The sequence below is a fragment of the Canis lupus genome, chromosome 16 (genome assembly GCF_011100685.1).
Source record: "Canis lupus familiaris isolate Mischka breed German Shepherd chromosome 16, alternate assembly UU_Cfam_GSD_1.0, whole genome shotgun sequence".
Taxonomy (NCBI): Eukaryota; Metazoa; Chordata; class Mammalia; order Carnivora; family Canidae; genus Canis; species Canis lupus.
Window position 1 is genome coordinate 9161571 of NC_049237.1, and position 21440 is coordinate 9183010.

Sequence of the window (21440 nt, forward strand, 5' to 3'; positions counted from 1 at the left end):
GGGATTGAGTCCTGCATCAGGCTCCCCACAGGGAACCTGCCTCTCCCTCTGCCTATGCCTTTCTGTGTGTCATGAATAAATAAATAAAAATCTTGAAAAAAAAATTTCAAAAATGAACATTGTCTCCTCAAGTGGACTTTAAGCTTCACAAGGAAAATGGTTTCTCTTATTTTTCCCCTCCTACATAAAAGAGCAGGTTTTATACAACTGAATAAATGTGATGATTTAAGGAACTCCAAGAACTTGCAGAAACAAGGAAATAAATACACAAAGTCAACAAAATTTTAGCAATGATTTTTTTTATGTAAAAAATTAGAAACATTAAGAGCCTAGCAATGGGGTTTTGGTTAACTGAATTACGGAACAGTCATACAACATATTATATAGCCATTAGAAATTATGAACTTGATACTAAGTGGAGAAAAGAGATGGCAAAGAAAATTAATAAAAATGCCATTTTTGTAAATTCATGTAGACACTGCTGTGAGAACTGGTTTGATATTGGTTGAATTAAACACAATGAATTATTATGTATTATTCTTATAGGCAGAAAAAAAAAATCAATGAAGCCACTTTAATTTGGCGGGAAAAAAACCAGGAACAGAGGCATGCAGAAATTACATCAAAATCAATAAACATGGTATTATAGTAGAGCAAATCAAAGGGTTGACCTACACATCTGCGTGTACTGCCAGCTATAAACTGATGGTAGTAATATATTAATGAAAAAATCAGTGAAACTAGGCATAGTAATCACTTCAAGAACTGTAAATATTCTTGCTTTGTTGTATTTACTCAGATCAACGAGTTAGATCCTAAAGGGAGTTATAAAACAGTATCAAAATATAATTCCTGCTATCAAGAAATTTTTATTCTCAATGAAAAAAATGAAGACATTAAACTAGAGCAACAGTTGCAAATATACAAATAGATACACATGCAAAGATTTCATTGTGACACCATACACCAAAACCAAAAACTATTCAAATAGTCATTGAATAAATGATTTACGGAATAGCCATATTATGAAATATGCAGTCATGTTTTTAAAATATAGACCACTATTTGGAAACTTCTCCAAGTAAAGTGGGGAAAAAAAAATCAACATAAATGCCATTTGTTAAAATACACACAGGGGAGTGAAAAAGGTACATTGTTGACAGGCTTTGTGTCTGGGATGGGAGATGATATATAATGGGAAATACTCATGTTTTATGCTTTTTCCACTTTTACTTGAAAACTATATTGTCTAAAAAATAAGACACTCAGCAACTTAGAAGACCTCCCCCTTTGCATCTTATTATCCATTTAACTTTGAGAAATTTACTTAATCTCTCTGAACTTCTCTAATACTTCAGGATTACTTCTTCATCAATCAAATTACAGACTCTGGGGATCCCTGGGTGGCTCAGTGGTTTAGTGCCTGCCTTTGGCACAGGGCGTGATCCTGGAATCCTGGGATCGCGTTCTGCATCAGGCTCCCTGCATGGAGCCTGCTTCTCTCTGCCTGTGTCTTTGCCTCTCTCTCTCTCTCTCTCTCTGTCTCTCATGAATAAATAAAATCTTAAAAAAAAAAAAAAAAATTACAGACTCTAACTAGATTGTGGAAGATTCTGAATATGAATCAACATGCAGACTTTATAGGAAAAAAAGAATGCCTGACAACCTGGACAGAAATAGGATATGATAAAATCTGTATTTTAGAAGCATTAATACCACACTACTGGATGGACTGACAAGAAGAAAGAGGTCAAGGGTGGGATACACTATTATGAGACAGAAACAAAGCCATAGGGTCAAATTAGAAAAGAGAAAGCAGGTGATGGAGATAAAATAGGATAGTACAGAAGAATCCATTAAGGATCTCTGAAATCATCAGTTCCATCACCACCTGCCTACAACAATGACATCAAGGGTCAGAGAAATCATAAAATCATAAGCCTAAGATTATAAACTAGCAGGAACAGTAAAAATCTAAATCCAGTACTCGATACAGCTCACTATTCTTTCCATAACACAATGACTTCCAATTAACTAATTAAATGGAACTATCAACTAAACAATTAACTAAATGGTAATGAAGCATGGAGAGGAGAAGGTAAGGAGTCTCATCATGGCCTCAAGTATTTCAAGCATGAGCAATGACGCCACCAAGACAAATGACTAAATCAAATGGGAAGAGTCGGTCTGTAACAGGAAATATCGTGTTCTGGACATGTTAAATGTGATGTAACAACAGGAAATCTAAATAGTAGTGTCCAGTATGCCACAGATATAATACTAAATTCACTAAAGGCTTTTTTTATCCAATTAAGTCTTCCAAGCACAGCTTTACATATTCCTCCTTAGAATTACAGCTCAAGTATTCTTCTAAGAGACCTTCTTTAACAAATTATATAGGAACACCGTATCTGGAGCACCTGGGTGGCTCGCGTCATGATCTCAGGGTCCTGGGATCGAGCCCTGCGTTGGACTCCAGCTCACAGGGGGGCCTGCTTCTCCCTCTGCCTCTGCTTGCTGCTCTCCCTGTTTGTGCTTTTTCTTTCTCTCTCTCAAATAAAATCTTTAAAAAAAAAAAAAAAAAAAAAAAGAGCCCCAAATCTGACTTCCCTAAGTCAACTTATTAACAACAAAAATACTGAAAAGTACTTCTAAAGAACAGTGCCACCTGCAAGATCATAATATATTATCACAAGAAAATTTAATATTAAAGAGGGAGAAGATGAAGAATGCTTAATAACAGTATAAATTTCTATTATCATACTTAAAAATTAAAAACAAACGCTACTGCTTGGTAAATTTAACTTTCTAAAAACCACCTTCATTAGAGCAATAGTTTCACTGTTACCTAAACTGGCTTTAATTCATTTATTTATTTACACTGCTTAGTTTAAAATAATTCTTCCCATGTGTCTTCTTCTTAGGTTTTCTTACACTATTTTAGGAGTTTCAAGACAAAGGTGAAAGACATCAAAACGTAACAAACAATAACTTAGATATAGCAGAAAAATAGCAGGGAATCAAAGAATAGACAGTGATATTCATCAAGTACTGAAAGCAATACATACCAGCTGAAGAAAAAGTGACACAATGGCATGACAGCAGGACAGAGCATAGGAAATAAAAAGCTGTCGGACCACGTGAATCCTTTTACATGCCCTCCAATGCCAATGCTATTTTCTAAAAGACAAATCACCTACACTTTCTCACTTCTCGCACCTTCGCTTTCTTCCTTCCTCATATATATAAAATCTCTCTTCTATCCATGTTCAACATTTGATTCAAGCCCCAGCTCAAAAAACAAGAGAAAGCCCAGTATAATACAAAAAAAACCTTGAAATAATAAAACCTGGGTATGCACTCAAGTTACGCCATATTGCCTTAAAATAAAAATTAAGGTATTTCTTTCTTAATTTCAATCCTGGTATTCAAATTAAGTCCAACAGAAGTGACAGGTGAAGAGGAAAGGGACACATTGCATGCAGAGTAGATCCTGCTTTTTACCACTTCCTATTTATTAACTGCCCATTCCCACTCATATGCTCTCCACTTCCAAGTCCATTCTTCCCTGAGTGGATAAAGAAAAATAAAGCTCGTCTCCCAGCTTTTAATACTGTTTTTGAAAAACATAGCATGAAATAATTTCTTATTCATTCCAAATCAAGATATGCAAAGATACCTAGATAATATTAAAAGAAAAGTCCTTGGGGCGCCTAGGTGGCTAAGTCAGTTAGGAGGCTGCCTTCACCTCAGGTCATGTTCCCAGCATCCTGGGACTGCCTTGGGTCTGGGCTCCCTGCTCAGTGGGGTCTGCTTCTCTCTCCCTCTGCCCCTCTACTCTGCTTGCCACTCTACTCCACTCGTGCTCTATTGCGCACTCTCTCTCAAGTAAACAAAATCTTTTAAAAAACAAATTCCTTGCTGAGTGAAGTCAGTCAGTCGGAGAAGGACAAACATTATATGTTCTCATTCATGTGGGGAATATAAATAATAGTGAAAGGGAATATAAGGGAAGGGAGAAGAAATGTGTGGGAAATATCAGAAAGGGAGACATAACGTAAAGACTGCTAACTCTGGGAAACAAACTAGGGGTGGTAGAAGGGGAGGAGGGCGAGGGGTGGGAGTGATTGGGTGAAGGGCACTGGGGGTTATTGTGTATGTTGGTAAATTGATCACCAATAAAAAAAAAATAAAATAAAAAAACTTAAAATTCAAAACAACAACAACAAAAAAAAACAAATTCCTTGACCTAGAAAGAATATACTATCCAATTGAGAAGAGAGGAAGAGAGAACACGTATATAAATAAGATAAACTGGGATCCCTGGGTGGCGCAGTGGTTTAGCGCCTGCCTTTGGCCCAGGGTGCGATCCTGGAGACCCGGGATCGAATCCCACGTTGGGCTCCCGGTGCATGGAGCCTGCTTCTCCCTCTGCCTATGTCTCTGCCTCTCTCTCTCTCTCTGTGTGACTATCATAAATAAATAAAAATTAAAAAATAAATAAATAAATAAATAAATAAATAAATAAGATAAACTAAAACGCCTACTCAGTAGTATGGAGAGCAGGCACCACACAGGGGTTCAGAGGCTAACTAAAAGGCTATAAGCTCAGGCAATCAAAAGTAGCAAGCCAGGCAGGATTTAAGTGGGTAAAGGAGAAAAGATATTCCAGCAAGAGAAAAGAGACAAAAATGAGAATCATGCTGGGGAAGGAAAATAGTGAGAAAATGAAGAAGTCAGTCTGGTAAAAAGAAAAGAACCAAACCAATTTATTATTCATTCAAGAAGAGGTAGACTGGGGGCTAAGGATTTTAGATTTTTGACCATACGTACAATAGGAAAACACCAAAAGCTTCTGTGAAGAAGCAACATGTGCCAAGTTCATTCCCACTCAAAAATGACTGGCTTAAGTTTCTGAACATTTAGATCTCTTCAAATGTCACTTTATCAAAAGTTTTCTCTAACCACCGTGAGTAGTCCCTGGACCACGGTCTCAGACAGTCTAAATTATCTAACTATGCTTTTTTTTTTGTCCTAGCAACTTAAATCACATTATTTTTCACTTAGCTGTGTGTCTCTCACCATGAAAGGAGAAACCTATGTTCACTTCTGTATCCCCAACATAGCAGTAGGTCCTTAATAAGTACTTGTTAAATGAATGAATGAATGAATGAATGAATGCTTATCTTAGCAATCAGTACCACTCTTTGGGAGCACCAAAGAGATGAAAAAATAAATTACTTTTTGAAGAAAAATTTTTTGACTTTTACTGTAAATTCTTTCTCTAGCCCACCTTCCTCATCTTTTTTGATTTCTTCTTCTTCTTAATTTCAATATTAAATTTCATTACTCCAAACGCTATTATAAATACCAGAAAAGGGAAAAAACATAAAAACCTAAGTCTCGAAATTTTACAAATTATGTTATCCAAATACATTAATATACATGCCTATATTTTTGATCCTGTAAGGTCTATGGGACAATATACATCCAACATGTTTTACTGTATATGGGTCAAAATAAAATATCAAATGCTTTTACTATTCCCTTCATGAGTGAGAATCATCAAACTAAAAAAGATTTCAGTAAGTCATCTGTCTTGCCACCTGCACATTAAGGTAAAACTCATCGGTTTGATAAATATTTCCAGTGACAGTCTGTGACTTTGCTTGATATTTGTGGTTAATCCCCTGGTACAACAAAAATATGTGTTTCAAGTTTTCATTTATTATCATGTATCTGCTGCTCTATTCTGTGTTCATTGTTTACACCCTCCAAATGATGCATTTATAATGCCATCTTCTCTTTTTCACTGAATAGCCTCAAAGACACACTAGTTTCTATAGACATCTTAAAACACAGTTTATAAAACCGTACATCTCTCTAAAACAGATCTGAGGAGTTCAGGGAATACTCAGAGGATGATTTGAGGTTCTCAGATAATAAGCATTGAGAATCACTGTACAAAAAAGCAAATATGACACCAAAATATGTTAACCAAGTACTAGACTATGAAAAACAATCCACTTTAACAGTAACTTCCAGATCTCATTCTACTTTGCCTGGTCTTTAAAACTTTCTATTTTTTCAAGACTCATTCTATCAGATAGGTCCAAGATTTAAAATTTGTTTCAAAAAATCAAACAAGGGCAGCCCCAGTGGCTCAGCAGTTTAGCGCCGCCTTCGGCCCAAGGTGTGATCCTGGAGTCCCGGGATAGAGTACCGCATCGGGCTCCCTGCATGGAGCCTGCTTCTCCCTCTGCCTGTGTCTCTACCTCTCTCTGTGTCATTCATGAATAAATGAATAAAATCTTAAAAAAAAAAGAAGAAAAAAAAAATCACTTCCATAAGCCTCAAGTGTATTACTTTAAGTATATAAAATGAATGACTACAAGATTATTTAGTATGACAGAAAAAAGTTATTTCCCAAGGGCATATGCACCCCACGTTGAATAGTTCAGGGTATGTGTGTGCCAATTTGCCAAATATACTATAAACAACATTGAGGACTTGGTTTTTATAGTAGCAGGAGGCTTGGGTGGCTCAATGGTTGAGCATCTGCCTTTGGCTCAGGGCCTGATTCTGGAGTCCTGGGATCAGGTTCTGCATCAGGGTTCCTGCATGGAGCCTGCTTCCCTCCTGCTGCCTGTGTCTCTGCCCTTCTCTCTCTCTCTCTCTCTCTCTCTCCCACTCTCTGTGTCTCTTGTGAATGAATGAATGAATGAATGAATGAATGAAGTTTAGTAGTAAAGTTTTAATTATTCACTGGGAAGCTTTTCATGTGCCTCTGACTTCCTAGGCGCCAAAGGTGTTTTTGGTTTACGCGATCTCTAGAAATGCTTGTTGAAGGAATGCACATTTTTATAATTGACTGAAGAATAAAATGCAAATAGCAAAATCTGCTTAATACAAGGACATAGTATAAGATATACTTCGAGAGCCAAAACTGGTTAAACTTAAGACTGGAAAAACTGGCATTTTCACAAATTGGGCAGCTCAAGAAATTGACCTGTCATAAATTAAAAATAAAAAAAGTGAAACCAATCATCTGGGCTATTGCTAAGAACTGTTAAAAAATACCAAAATTGTCCTAAACAAACCATTTCTGGGGAAGAAATTTTGAGTTTAAAATATCTAAAGACTAACTTTTTCACATCTGCATGTGGAGCTACTACTACTGTCATATTCTGATAAGCAACAAAACCAAGATACTCTCCAGCTCCTTATATGTTAAAAGATAACGCATTTTCCCCTAAAAATCATTAATTTTTCAAACTCAAGTTAGTTCTGCAACAGACTATTTAGTGTTTTGCTTTGGGTGGATCGATAATTCATTCAACACAATGGAGGGACACTGTTCTAGATGCTGGGGACATAACACTGAACAAAACATCCCTGCCCTTATTTTGAAACTTACATGCTGGTTGAGAAAATTTTATGGTTTCATATCACTTATTCTGCTTTTACATACTTTCATGGCACTTTTATATATGTACTATCAAAGGGACTTCAAGAGTTTTAAAGTTCAGGCTTGGATGTACCTAAGTAACTGATTTAAGACGAGCCCTTAAACAGAATAGTTTAGAGATGCAATAAAGGACTTTCAATTAGTAAAAAAGTACACTTTAGATAAAAACCAGAACCTACTGGGGCACCATAAAATCAACTCAGTATTTTTGACAATATTCCTACCTAATGACTTCAGAAAGGCAGAAAAAAATTTTACTTTATTCCTGTCTCTAAGTATTTCTCAATTTTAAGCTTTAAATTCTATTTCTGGGAATGCCTGCCTGGGTGGCTCAGCGGTTAAGCGTCTGTCTTCGGCTCAGAGCGTGATCCTGGAGTTCCAAAATGGAGTCCCACTTCGGGCTCCCTGCATGGAGCCTGCTTCTCCCTCTGCCTAGTCTCTACCTTTCTCTGTCTTCTCATGAATAAATAAATAAGATCTTTAAAAATAAATTGATAAATTTCTGAGGAGAACCATTTTTTTCTAAACAAAATTTTGTGGAAAGTCCCTTTACTTAAAATGTGCAAAATTCCAGTTGAAATAGAAAAAAGACTGGCCTGTCGCTATATCCTTAGTTCATGAAATTCCTCCAAGGACACTTCAAAAACATCTGAAAGTCACTGCCCTAAGTAAATGTGCTATCTATAAAATTAACAAAAACATTTTTTAAAGTATTTAACTCTAAGATTCCTGTGTAGTATAACGTACTATATAATTCTCTGTGAGACCTGTGACAAGCACAATTTCTCTGAGCCTTAATTTTCCCCATCAATGAACTGATGGCCTTACACAATACAAAATGGCCTGTCAACCCTAAAATTGTACTAGGATGAAGGCGCTACAATCAGTAGTGGTCATCTCTAATTTTAGGACAGGCGCATCATGACAGTATACATTTTCATCTCTGCAGATCTTAATTTTGTTTCTGTTATCAACTCTGCTTTAAATTTAATGCCTCTAAATTATTAGCACTACGCATCTTTTTTCCAGATCACAAGAAGCTAGATGGAAAGATTTTTGTAAGCACTTTAGTGTACTCTCTTTCTTCAGGGAAGATCTGTACTAGAAATAAGGTGTTCTGGGGAAAAAAGGACAACTTTGCTTAGGTTTTTTGTTTTGCCTAAATCTCAAAGGGGATGGCTGCCTATGGTTTGCATAGTGACTAGAACAGGAAGAAACTATGCCAGTGGGGCGCCTGGGTGGCTGAGTGGTTGAGCATCTGCCTTTGGCTCAGGACATGATCCTGGGGTCCTGGGATAGAGTCCTGCATTGGTGCCCCTGCAGGGAGTCTGCTTCTCCCTCTGCCTATGTCTCTGCCACTTTCTCTGTGTCTCTCATGAATAAATAAATAAAATATTAAAAAAAAAAAAAAACTATGCCAGGAGGAGGATAAGAATGAGACTAAAACAAGACAATATTCTCAACAACTAGGAGAATAATCCAAGCCTTTGAAATAAAGCAGCTTCATCAGTTACAACAGTAATGCTTATAAAAAAAAAATCACAACCCCCCAAAATATATATACAATTACTTTGAGTCTCTATTCTACATTTAATCTCATCATCTCATCTGATTGACTTATTAGCCTATGAATTAGGCTACCACAACACCACAGTAGAAGACTGATGAAAAGGTAAAATGTTATGGAGCATTTTTCACCAAACCGAATTTCAAAAATATTCCAAATAGTCAGTTGTGAGTACATATTTAGAAATCACACTCTCCATCTCCAAATACATTTCTGTGTATTCTTCTGCTAAATAACCTAGAGTATTGGTGAGTCATATTCTGCTGGAAGTGACAGATCTGAGGAAAAGGGCAAACTTCAGTTATACAACAAAGAAAGAGCATTATAAAATCAAGTTACAATTCATTTTTCATCTAACATGTTAAACAAAAAAACAAACAGGCATTTCAACATGAAGAGATATGAACTGTTCCAAAAACGTTATTCTACAGAGATTGGTTGCTAAAGAAGTCATAACTCTGTAAATTATAAACCATTTGTACACAGGATGAACTGTTACAAATAGCTCTTTTTCCTAATAAGGATAATAAGAAAGTCACACTTTCTTACCATCCACACATGGATGGTTTTGAGTTCCTTTTTTTTTTTGGTTTTGAGTTCTCAAGGAGACCTCTATACAATAACCCTGGAGTCTCACAAAGTTCCACAGCCACCTGCACCAGCTCTGCTTAAATTCTCACAGAGATTCACAGCTACTTTTTTTTTTTTTAAAGATTTATTTTATTTATTCATTCAGAGAGAGAGAGAGAGAGAGACAGGCAGAGACACAGGCAGAGGGAGAAGCGGGCTCCACGCAGGGAGCCCGACGCGGAACCCGATCCGGGGTCTCTAGGATCACGCCCTGGGCTGCAGGTGGCGCTAAACCACTGTGCCACCAGGGCTACCAGATTCACAGCTACTTAATCTCATCCTTACATAAAGCCATCTCTTAAAAAAAAAAAAAAAAAAAAAAGCCATCTCTTATCTATTATATTGACAAAAAGGAGATATTTTCACCCAGAGTTTCCCTGGCAAGTGCCTACAGAAGAGCTTTCTTTAGCTTTTTAATATAACCCAAGCACCATCAATTTTAAAGCCTCACCATTCAATTCTGTACCATAAAAAAATGCTAAGATATTTTTCTACCAAATTTTTTTTTAATTTATTTATTCATGAGACACACAGAAAGAAAGGCAGAAAAACAGGCAGAGAGAGAAGCAGGCTCCATGCAGGGAGCCCAACGTGGGACTCGATCCCAGGCCTCCAGGATCACGCCCTGGGCTGAAGGCGGCACTAAACCGCTGAGCCACCTGGGCTGCCCTCTATCATCAATTTAAAATGTGTAGTTCAGGGATCCCTAGGTGGCGCAGCGGTTTGGCGCCTGCCTTTGGCCTAGGGCGCGACCCAGGATCGAATCCCACATCGGGCTCCCGGTGCATGGAGCCCGCTTCTCCCTCTGCCTGTGTCTCTGCCTCTCTCTCTCTCTCTCTGTGACTATCATAAATAAATAAAATTAAAAAAATAAATAAATAAAATAAAATGTGTAGTTCAGAGATGTTAAATAAAATTTGAGAAAATGTGCATCTTATAAATCTTGTAAGAACTTTAGAAGAAGGGAAGTTCAAAACCAACCACGCATCCACTTTAACAGAATAAAAAATTAAGTATTCTCTACAAAGTAGAAAACGTGTTAAATAAAACTTGGGTTCAATCCCAATTTTACTTGAAATCAGTAGAACTATGTGATTTCTAATACCTTCACCTATTATCTTTAAAGTGAACTGTGGATCATAAAATTGTTTTATAATTTTTTTATTTAGAGAAAGCAAGAGTGCAAGCGCACGAGCGTGTATATATACACACACGCACGCACACACATGTGCATGAGCAGATGGGGGGGTGGAGCAGAAGCAGAGAGAGAATCTCAAGCAGACTCCTCACTGACTGCCCCAAAATAGTTTTAAAAAATAAATGAACATAGGGGGATCTGGGTAGCTCAGCTGGTTGAGAGTTTGACTCTTAGTTTCAGCTCAGGCCATGATCTCAGTGTCTTGGGATCAAGCACTGCACTGGGCTTGATGCTCAGTGTATACTATGCTTAATCACCCCCTTACTCCTACTCTTGCTGGCATACTTACTCTCTCAAATAAAATCTTTTTAAAAAGGAAATAAATGGGGATCCCTAGGTTGCTCAGCGGTTTGGTGTCTGCCTTCAGCCCAGGGTGTGATCCTGGGGTCCTGGGATCAAGTCCCACATCAGGCTCCCCATATGGAGCCTGCTTCTCCCTCTGCCTGTGTCTCTGCCTCTATTTCCCATGAACAAATAAAATCTTTAAAAAATAAAAAAAAATTAAAAATTAAAAAAAGGAAATAAATGAGCATAGCTGCATATGTACATTATAAAATGTAAAGTTGTAAATCACAACTATGTCGTCAGATTTTTATCAATGCCATATCGGAAGAATATAACACTATGTCCATATCTTGCTATAGCTGGGTTTAGAGTTTTAAGAAATAAAAAACTAATTTGTCACTTTGCTAATTAACCCTGTTCCCAAGTATTATTTGAAGTGATAATGTAGCCATTAAACACAACTTTGTTAAATTTAATCAATAGTAACTGTAGAGAATCAAAATATACTACAGATAATTAGACATTTTATTGATTCACATTCTTTTTTAAAGATTTATTTATTCATGAGAGACATGGAGAGCCAGAGACATAGACAAGAGAGGGAGAAGCGGGCTCCTCGTAGGGAGCCTAATGCGGGACTTGATCCCCAGATCCGGGATCATGCCCTGAGCCGAAGGCAGAGGTTCAACCGCTGAGCCACCCAGGCGTCCCTTAAATGTTATAGCACTGTAGAAAATACTTTATGGATATCCTAAAGAGTAGACATGAGGGTTAATTATCTGTCATAGTTCTAATTCAAGTGTTCAGAATCTAGATTATGTTACTACACTGAAAAAATATTCAAGTATCATATATATATTTTTAAATGTAGGCTCTTTTTTCCCCCTTTTAATGTAACAGTTTCAACAGTCTTTCCTACTGGAAAAAAAGACAGAGTTGTTTCCTATTGTATATGTCTTAATATCTGTTAAAGGTATTTAATTCTATCCAAAAGAAACCATTTGGGATGCCTGGGTGGCTCAGCGGTTGAGTGTCTGCCTTCAGCTCAGGGCATGATCCCGGGATCCGGAATCAAGTCCCACATCAGGCTCCCTGCATGGAGCCTGCTTCTCCCTCTGCCTATGTCTCTGCCTCTCTCTGTGTGTCTCTCATGAATAAAGTCTTTTAAAAAATTTAAAAAAAAAAAAAAAGAAAAAAAAGAAACCACTAATTTAAACTGCCTTAAATACAGGAACTCATCAAGTCAGAAATCTTCTCTTTATTTCAGTCATTTCTGGCAAGTGAGAAATAAAGCCAGCTAAATATTTATCCCCTACTAGTCCTCCTGTGCCATCAAATGTGGCCTGTGAAAGGAAACTCTTGCAGTGAGTAATCATTTCAACTAAACCCCAAAGTAAGAAAATCAGATCCTTTGTTCCATTTATTTAAATAGGTCCATCATTATGTGATTTCTTTCAAATTAAAATGATGAAACTCCAAGGTCAACCAACATCACTAGCTATAGAATCTAAATTAAGTGAGCTTTATATTATTTAAGAGCCAGCAACATAAATGCGTTTTAAGTGACAAGACTACTAGCAAACTCAGTTCTGTGACTTTAAGTATTTACTATTAGGTTTTCCTCATGATTTCCATGATACAATGTGTACAAATCTAAACATATAATGCCTTGGATAAAAGTCTACTCTGCTCTCAACAATAAAGAAAACTATTTTAAAAATCACTTATAGAATTGCAGAAACTAAAAGTGCAATTGCAGTATAATTGCCTCTACGTTCCAAATAAGAAATACTGTCTCAAAAATTACTCTGAAGAATGTAAAAAATTATAAAGCGAAGCACAGCAAAGACTTTTCAGATAAATCTCATTTTTGCAGATTTAAATCATCAGCCTAAATAATATAAGAGATGCAAATCCCTCCTCTAAACTGTCTTAAAAAATGACTGCATAATAATCTGACAAGAAATTAAGTCTTCATCAAGTTGGGATACCAATAATTAAACAATAAATTTAATAATACGTACAGTTCCAGAGAGGACATCATGGGGGCAACAGTTGAGAAGGTGACTCTTGCATACTCTGTCATCGCTGAATTTGATTCGTTGACGAGTAGTATCTCCTGTAATATAGAAAAGTTAATAACATTCAAGGTTAGACAACTGGAAAATACTTATTTTCTGAGAGCCCTACTATCACTAGCTTTTTCCTGTGTGGCTACACGCACATACATTTATTTATATAAATCAGCTCAAGAGGGATTAGTTTGTATAATATCCTATAGAAAAACTATTTTAGACATGCAATTGCAGTATGTGTACTGCAAATGTAATTCAAATAGTCAAAGTGGGAAAGCAATGCATTCTGTTAAACAGAGTACTTCAGAAAAGCATAGGATATAGAGCAGGAATGGACTTTGAAGATTATGGAGTCCAACTCCTTCATATTGCAGATGATGAAATCGAGGCCCCAAGAGGTTAAGCGACTTGCAGCAGACCCACTAGGAGAGTTTCTACTGGTATACAATGTTCCCTACTTGACGCTAAGCATAGATTTATTTTGTAATTATTTACATTAATTGAAAAACATAAAAAGTAATCTTGCAAACATTGCATACACACTGCGAATCCCCACTGAACCCCAGACGCCATTTCTTCCACTATTTTGTTCCAGCTGAAGTGTCTCCCTTTTGCTGCTGGGATGAGTTAGAGAGGGTAGAATAGCGTGTTTAAGAGTGTACAAACCTGGAAGAAGGACTTACACACCAGTCAGACAAAGGCACAATGCCTAAATGAAACGTTAACTTTAATGCCTCCAAAGGTACCATACCTTCAAATTTTAGGTGGTCTGTGCTACATATGGCCATACTGGGTACATTTAAATTTATTCTGTCTTCATATAACACAATACACCTCCTAAGCAACAGAAGCATCCAACCTCCTAATCAGATATGCCTATCTAACTCAAACTTTAAAGAGTCTAAGAAAAAGAAAAGTAACTAGCTCTAGGAACAAAATATAGATGTTAGTTACAATTTTTTTGCTTAGAGTCTCTCTGGGGGAAAAAAAAAAGAAAAAAACTCTTAAGGACGTTTTTTCTATGTAGAATGCTCAGATAAGCCCTAAGAAATGTTCGTGTTTTATTTTAGTCTTAAGTTGATATCATCATTGATGAATGAAAACCTACTGATGAATTACTGAAGCGAGAACTGTTGGTACCAAAAGAGATTGTAAACACCTTTGTACTTCACATGATGCTTTGGGGCACTCCAAAAACTCATCTAGGAAGTGATTCAATTACTTAAATTAATTTGTTTTTCACATGTGAGTCACAGAAAGGTTAAGCCTTTACCCCTTTTACATGATCTTATTTTGAAGAGCTTAATGCAAAGTCAACTAAATATGTCATTTTTAAATGGGGTAAGATTTTGTTCAAATTGTTTTAACTCAAAAAGACTTAAATAAAGAATATTCTAATTCAGGGTATATAAAATTTAAGAAAAGTAATTTATAGCTAAAATGATAGCTTCAGAGCAGTTCAACAATAGGTTTTCTAGAGGCTAGTCTCTAGTTCAAGTAGGTTATTTTTGACACCACAATTTGGAACAAATCATTTAGTGTTCACGCCTGCTACTATAATAAAGGTTATTTTGATGGTTCCTTTTTTTCCTTTGAAACACAACTGCTTTTGTTCCACATTCATTAACACATCTGAAAAGTTAGTGATAACTCACGGCTCGGCGAATGCGGGGCCTTTCTGACACTCCCTTGCAGATTGAAGTAGGCAGGCATAGATACATTGAACCTTTACAAATAAAACAAGGGGCCAGATTGTTCAGTTTGTATAGAATAGACTCTGCCAGCAATTTCAATACAGCATCTAGAAGTACATGTTGACTGTAAAGATTCTTGTATATGAAAACAAAAGTGAACAAAATCAGGGTGTTTTATTTTTCAAAATATTGACTTAACAAGTGTAACCCTACAGAAGAATATGATTGACCACAGGAAAAAGTCCAATGCTGGAACTCTGGGAAATGGTCTCTGGGCCAACTGCGGTTTTAAAAAATGCTTTTTAAAAGATTTTATCTCATTAAGACTTTGGTGAAGGCCTAAGTTCACGTTAGAATGATACTATGATAAGCTAGCACCAGAAGGGCAATGCTATATATTAGACTTTTTTTTTTTTTTTTTTTTTTGCTTACTGGCATGTAAGAAAAATGTCTTATTTTTAACCTGTACCCAAAATGTGCTAAGGAATTTCAAAGATGATGTAGCTTTTCTGAATAGGGAAAGAAAAAACAAACAAACAAAAAACCCTTACATATCTAGGACTCTCCCTACTACATACCTAAGCTTTTTAATATGCAACAACAGTATTGTTTCAATGCTACGTAAAACTAATGGTTCAGTAATACTATAAACCAGGCCTTACAATAAAAATCAAGGTTCTTAGAAGTTTTACTAATCAAGCATTTTGTGAGGTAGGGCTACTGTTTTTGCTTCAGAAATCACAACATTAAGTCTAATATTAAGATACATGTGCCCTGAAGACACAGCTATAAGGTAAAATATAAACAATTCCAAATACAAATTTAGCAAACATTATCCCTGATGAGCTCTTACAAAAAGTATATTTCTATAAATGCCAAAAAGTGTTTTAAAGTGCATAAGAAAAAAAAAGAAAAAAAAATAAAATGCATAAGAATGGTTGCTCTATAAACATTTGATAACTGCAAACGCAATAAATACAGCTATCAAATATCAATTACACATTACAGAAACTTTTAAAATAATGAAATAATAAAAACTCTAATAATTTCAGATACAGAAATATCCTGAGATGGACTAGCAACTAGGTATGTTTATTGGTATTTTAAAAGTTTTACTTAAGAGACTTTAAGGTTGACATTTTAAAATAACTTGGCTACATTACCATGCAGTATTTAATACATTTATTTGGGCTTATGCCATGAAAGTGTAATTTAGCTAAACCAACAAAGAATTTTAAAATAAAAATACTGATAATTTTGGTTTCTGTCAACATATCTGGCCCAAACCATGTTTTTCAAAAGAAACTAGGTATAACAGCACCCATGTGAAAAAAGGGGGGGGGGGCAGACTATGAGTAATAGAAAATAAGTATGAACCAAATCTTATAATACAAAGAATTACTTTGTGGAGTCAACATACTGTATCTTTGGGCATATATTCATATAAAAATAACCTGAGTTAAAAAACAAAACAAGACAACTACCCTCTTACACTAACACTGGATCCAAATCATAGAAACAAACCTATTAGTGCACATATCCTCTGTGCTAGTCAATGGGGTTACAAATAGGCATATAACTACAAGCTCTGTACCCTCAAGGAGTCCATGATGCTGATAGAGAAATAGGACATTTAAATAACAAGTAATAAAGGTAGCATGACCCGAGTGCCAAATGGATTTCTCTAATAGTAGTACTTCAGGAATTCTAAAGCTAGAATGGCCACCAAGGATGGAGAGGTTAGAAAAGGCTTCGTATAAAAAGGTAGAAGCCAAAATTTAAAGACAAGATAGGACTTAGATCACAGGAAAGAAGAACATTCCAAGCTGGAGTATTATCTTTGACAAAGCTTATAAAGGCAGAAATGTTTAGGGAATAGTAAATACTCCAAGTCAAATTTGGCTTTGGCAAATGGCTACATGTAGGGGAAGAGCAAAGTTGGGGCCAGAGTAATATTTTCTGGGTGAAATCGGATTTCCTAATTTTTTCACTTTTTTTCAATCCAGATTTTCAGTGTGTAAACAAAGTTAAAAAAAAAAAAGTTTAAAAATAATGGGGCAGAAATTAAATCATGTTTAACAGCAACACAATGTCTATCCATAAAAACATGGAGGTTTCTCTGCCCTATAACTTCTACATTAATTAGGCTTTGTACATAACTATGATGCCAAGTTTTTAAAATTAGCAATTTGGCTTAGAACTTTGGTAGGCAAAGTGTTCTTCATTTGAATGGAAGCATCAAAATTTCTATTAATACTTACTACCAAGCAACTAACTTCAGAGTAAAAACTTTCTCTTTGGTTCAACCCTTTTGTGAGTTTCATGAATTCTAATTTGTATTTGGGAATATCTGAGTTGCAGGTGTACAATAAAAACTGAGATGCCTATTACTCTTCTCAAAGTTTCTCAGCAAGTTAACAGGGCCTAAAGCGGTAGTGAAGCAATGTCACGTAGGGAATATGGATAGGCCACTCTACAGGCAGCTCCCATCCCAACTATACTCAAATACCATTATACTCAAAATCCCCTTCAATCTGTTGGGAGGGAAAAACGAGCCCACTGTAACCCCAACACCACGGTTTTATGGTCCTGCCTCTTCTGAAACTGCCTTAGACTTAAATTATAGTAGTAACACTTAAAACTTCAGTCTAGATGGTATCTGACATCATTTTACATGGTGCATGCTATTTTTCCCAATACCCACCCCCTCCCCTCCAGTGCCACCCTCCCTCTCCCTCCCATACAAACAATAAATAAACTTTCATAGATTTAGGTGCTATTTTAAAAACATCAAAATTTTACTTTACCCATTCTCTCCGATGCTCCCTGTATTTTTTTAAGCTGTGAGTGGATGACCATGCTATGTGATCAACAACTGTGAAGGCTAAGCAAAAGTGAACTGAGTTTAGTATTATAATTAAAAGAACCTTAAAGTTTGTAATATTTGACATATATAATGGTATGCGGAATCCTTATTTTACTGCATATTATCAGGCATTAATGGCAAGCAATTTATAAAAACAACTAATTAGTATTTCTCTTATATAGAATTAGCTTAGAACTTAGCTTAGGGAAAACAGAAGAAAACTCAACAGCACACAAAGCAAATGGAAGCAACCCCTAGCTTATAAATGGGGCCAGGAGAAGAAAAGCCCTCCCATATTCTCCAATGTGACAACCAAAGCCCTCCCCACAGATACACTTGTTAGGGGCCAAGTGTGGTGACCACTGGCTTAGGACAGGATAGGCACATTCCCTCTGAAATGAAATCCATATACCTTCAGTAAAAGGAAAGCAGAGCAAGAGAAAGAGGTGTATAGCTGATAGCTTAAAGCTACTCATTTCCCTGTGCCCTCAAATCATCAAATGCAAAGAAATGTTTCATCCTCTTATTACCAGCCTTATATTAGCTACTAAGTCCACATAGTAACATATAAACTATATAAAGACCAGTGGCCAATTTCTAGTCTAGTACAGGGCAGGAAGAAGTCTGCCCTGTCCCAGGAAACCCTCATCTTCAGAGGTAAAAATAGGTGATTCCTGCTGCACAGGGACTACTACACTGAAAAACCATTGTGATTACTTTTACATTCTTCTCCAAGTGTCTCATCAACTCTACTAAATTCTCCCACCTACCTTTGCTGTTCCTTTAGAATTCAGTCTAAAGCTCATCTATAAGAACTCTTCTGTAATTATCCTTTTAAAAGAAAAATCTTTTACTTCATGTAATTAATACAGTTTAATTCACTGTGTGTGTGTGTGTGTATATATATATATATATATATATATATATATATATATATATATAGTTCAAAGTACAGAATTTGTTTTGTAAAAGTACTCACTACCATGCCCTTAACATATTATGACTATGGGTGCTTTGAAAACAGTTAACACGACGTGATACATGCCAAACTTGTCAAAATTTTATTTATTACATAAGAAAGAGTACTCAGCCAAAGGTGGCAGTGGGAAAAACCAATTATGGCATTGTCCCTTCCAAATGTAATAAAGTCACTGCTATCTACTAGAGCTTATAAAGTCATACCAAGTAAGTAAAATTTCCCTTCCCCCAGAAAATGCAAAAATAAGGGTACGATATGGCTCAGAAGGGCTATCCCTCTTAAATCTTTTCATAGGGTCCTATAGGTTTAATTACAAATAGGTGCCACTTTTACTCCTATCAGAACCCCCAAGACAAGCCCAACATTTAAAAACTTCAAAGCCCATTGTAGAAATTGCTAGAACATATTCATTCTTACTGAATATGATCAAAGATTAATAAAATGTGAAAGTAACTTTTTAAAATCTACCAGCCTTGTCTGTGAAAATCCATGCAACAAAACTATAAGGAATGAGACAGGGAAACAGCCTTGTATTAAGTGAAAAAGCTTACAGGATATTTAAGAGCTAACAGAATGGTGATGGAAATGTGAGAAGAGAAATATTAAAGTAGCTACATTCCGAGGGCTCTATTCCACCCCTTGCCACCACCCTATCTCCTCTCAGTACACAAGCGTAGAGTCTTGGCCACTGGCAGGTGTGGTGGTGGAATATATGCTTTAGGAAATCTATCAATATGTTTCTTTTAAATTTAAGAAATACATTAGAAAAGCTTGAATAGCTGCTACCTAAATACTAAGTTCTAAAAGATTATATGGAATTTGTTTTATAGGTTATAAAGGAAAGTCAGTTATTAAAAAGTTGCAGCCTGCTAAATTTTCAATTTTGATACTGACTTGCAGAGCTGCAATTCTGATACAGTAACACCTGTACTGGGGATATCTGGTGCCTTCTATCATCCAGAACTTCCTATACACAAAATTAGAAGTAATGAAACCTATCTCTGGCTATGAAGAATTTGCTGAAAAGAACCAAAGAAAAAGTAATTGGCTGATTTACCAAAAACACAAATTCTCATTCATTGACTACAGCTTTAAAAGCTAAGCAGAGCCTCCCCAAATCAAAAAATAGTGAAGGAAAGAAATAAAGGAAAAGAAATGAGAGTATCAAAGGACAGAAGTGACAGACAACTCAATGATAAAGTTAAAATGGAAAAACAGAGATTACCATGAAGGAGACTGAGCCTTACGACTACTGAAAGGACACAGCAGAAATACTGTGTCATGTTGGTTATACACCAAATGCACAAGGATTACCTTTGGGGAAAGGATTCTGACTGTGAAGGGAAACAGAGGGACTTCGTTTGTAATGCTTTTTTTTTTATAATTTGAAAAAAAATATACATTTGCTCACTCCTATCAGTGTTTGATAGTCTTTTGTATTTTTTAAGAGTTTGCAAAATTAGGCCCCTATAATCAGCATCACAGAATTTATGATTTAAAAATAAACATAACTGCTCATGTGTAAATCTTCATTTCCCACTAGACTTTCAGTCCCTCTAAGATTAGAGTCCTATATCACTACTTTATTGCAGAGACAAAAAATAATAGAAACAAATGTGTCCATAATCTCTAAGGAAAGGAAGAAGTAACTAAAGCAACTCAGCAACCAGGGGATAGTCAGGAAAGAAACAGTTTACTCCTATCAACAATTACTATATCCTAAAGCACATCAGCCAATAAATAATACAGAACACCATGTCTAGGGAAGTATCCCTTTAATACTATGAGGCAAATTAAGTAACACGGGATTGTCTCAAAATAAGAACACATGGTTCCTAGATTCTGAGATGAAGCAACTATTTTCCTAGCAAAGATGTTCTGCTGTTTCCCTATACAACATAAAATCACAGCCACTTGCCCCACAGTTTCTGGTCCAGGGATTTTCTTTCATTAAGTAGCCCTTCCCACAGCCAGGCATCTTTTCACATTGCCATTGTTAAACAGGTTGGTGAAATCCTGCAGAACTGCTGGCCACCATGGGAGAGGTGGGAATTCAAGCTAAATGAGGTAATTTCATTGTTGAGGTCTAGATGAACCTCTCTAAGGACTCCTAGATCTCTCTCTCTCTCAGATATGCATTTCTTCTGGTTAGTCATTTTTGAGGACTTGGGTATGTATAGTTCAAACAGCTTTTTCTTTCACATGAATAACTACAACAGTATTTTCCAAAGTATGAGATTTGTACAAAAGATGATTTTAGGTATTATCCAATTTCACAAACAGGATTTCATCAATATTTTAAACACCACTCAATCATTCAGTAATTATCATGATTAACTTTTTTTTAAAATTTTGTAAAAAAAAAAAAAAAAATATTTTGTTTATTTATTTATGAGAGACACAAGAGAGAGAGGCAGAGACATAGCCAGAGGAAGAGGCAAGCTCCATGCAGGGAGCCCGATGTGGGACTCGATCCTAGGTCTCCAGGATCACGCCCTGAGCTGAAGGCAGACGTTCATCCGCTGAGCCACCCAGGCATCCCTCATGATTAACTTTAAAATAATACATGATAAAGTCCATTTGGTGCTTAACATCTAACAAGTTCTAATGCTAAGCACATGTAACAACATAGTCTAAGTTACTTTTTTTTTTTTTTTTTTTTTGAGTCTTAAGTTATT

At 36.1% G+C, this 21440-nt stretch overlaps 1 protein-coding gene across 1 annotated transcript in view; it reads right to left on the minus strand.

Annotated features, from left to right (window-relative positions):
• The window catches only part of LUC7L2 (LUC7-like 2 (S. cerevisiae)), a 62181-nt gene that overhangs the window by 33781 nt on the left and 6960 nt on the right, over nucleotides 1–21440 (minus strand). The window contains 1 exon segment of the mRNA NM_001131056.1: nucleotides 13173–13267. Coding sequence (NP_001124528.1) covers nucleotides 13173–13267 — 95 coding nt within the window.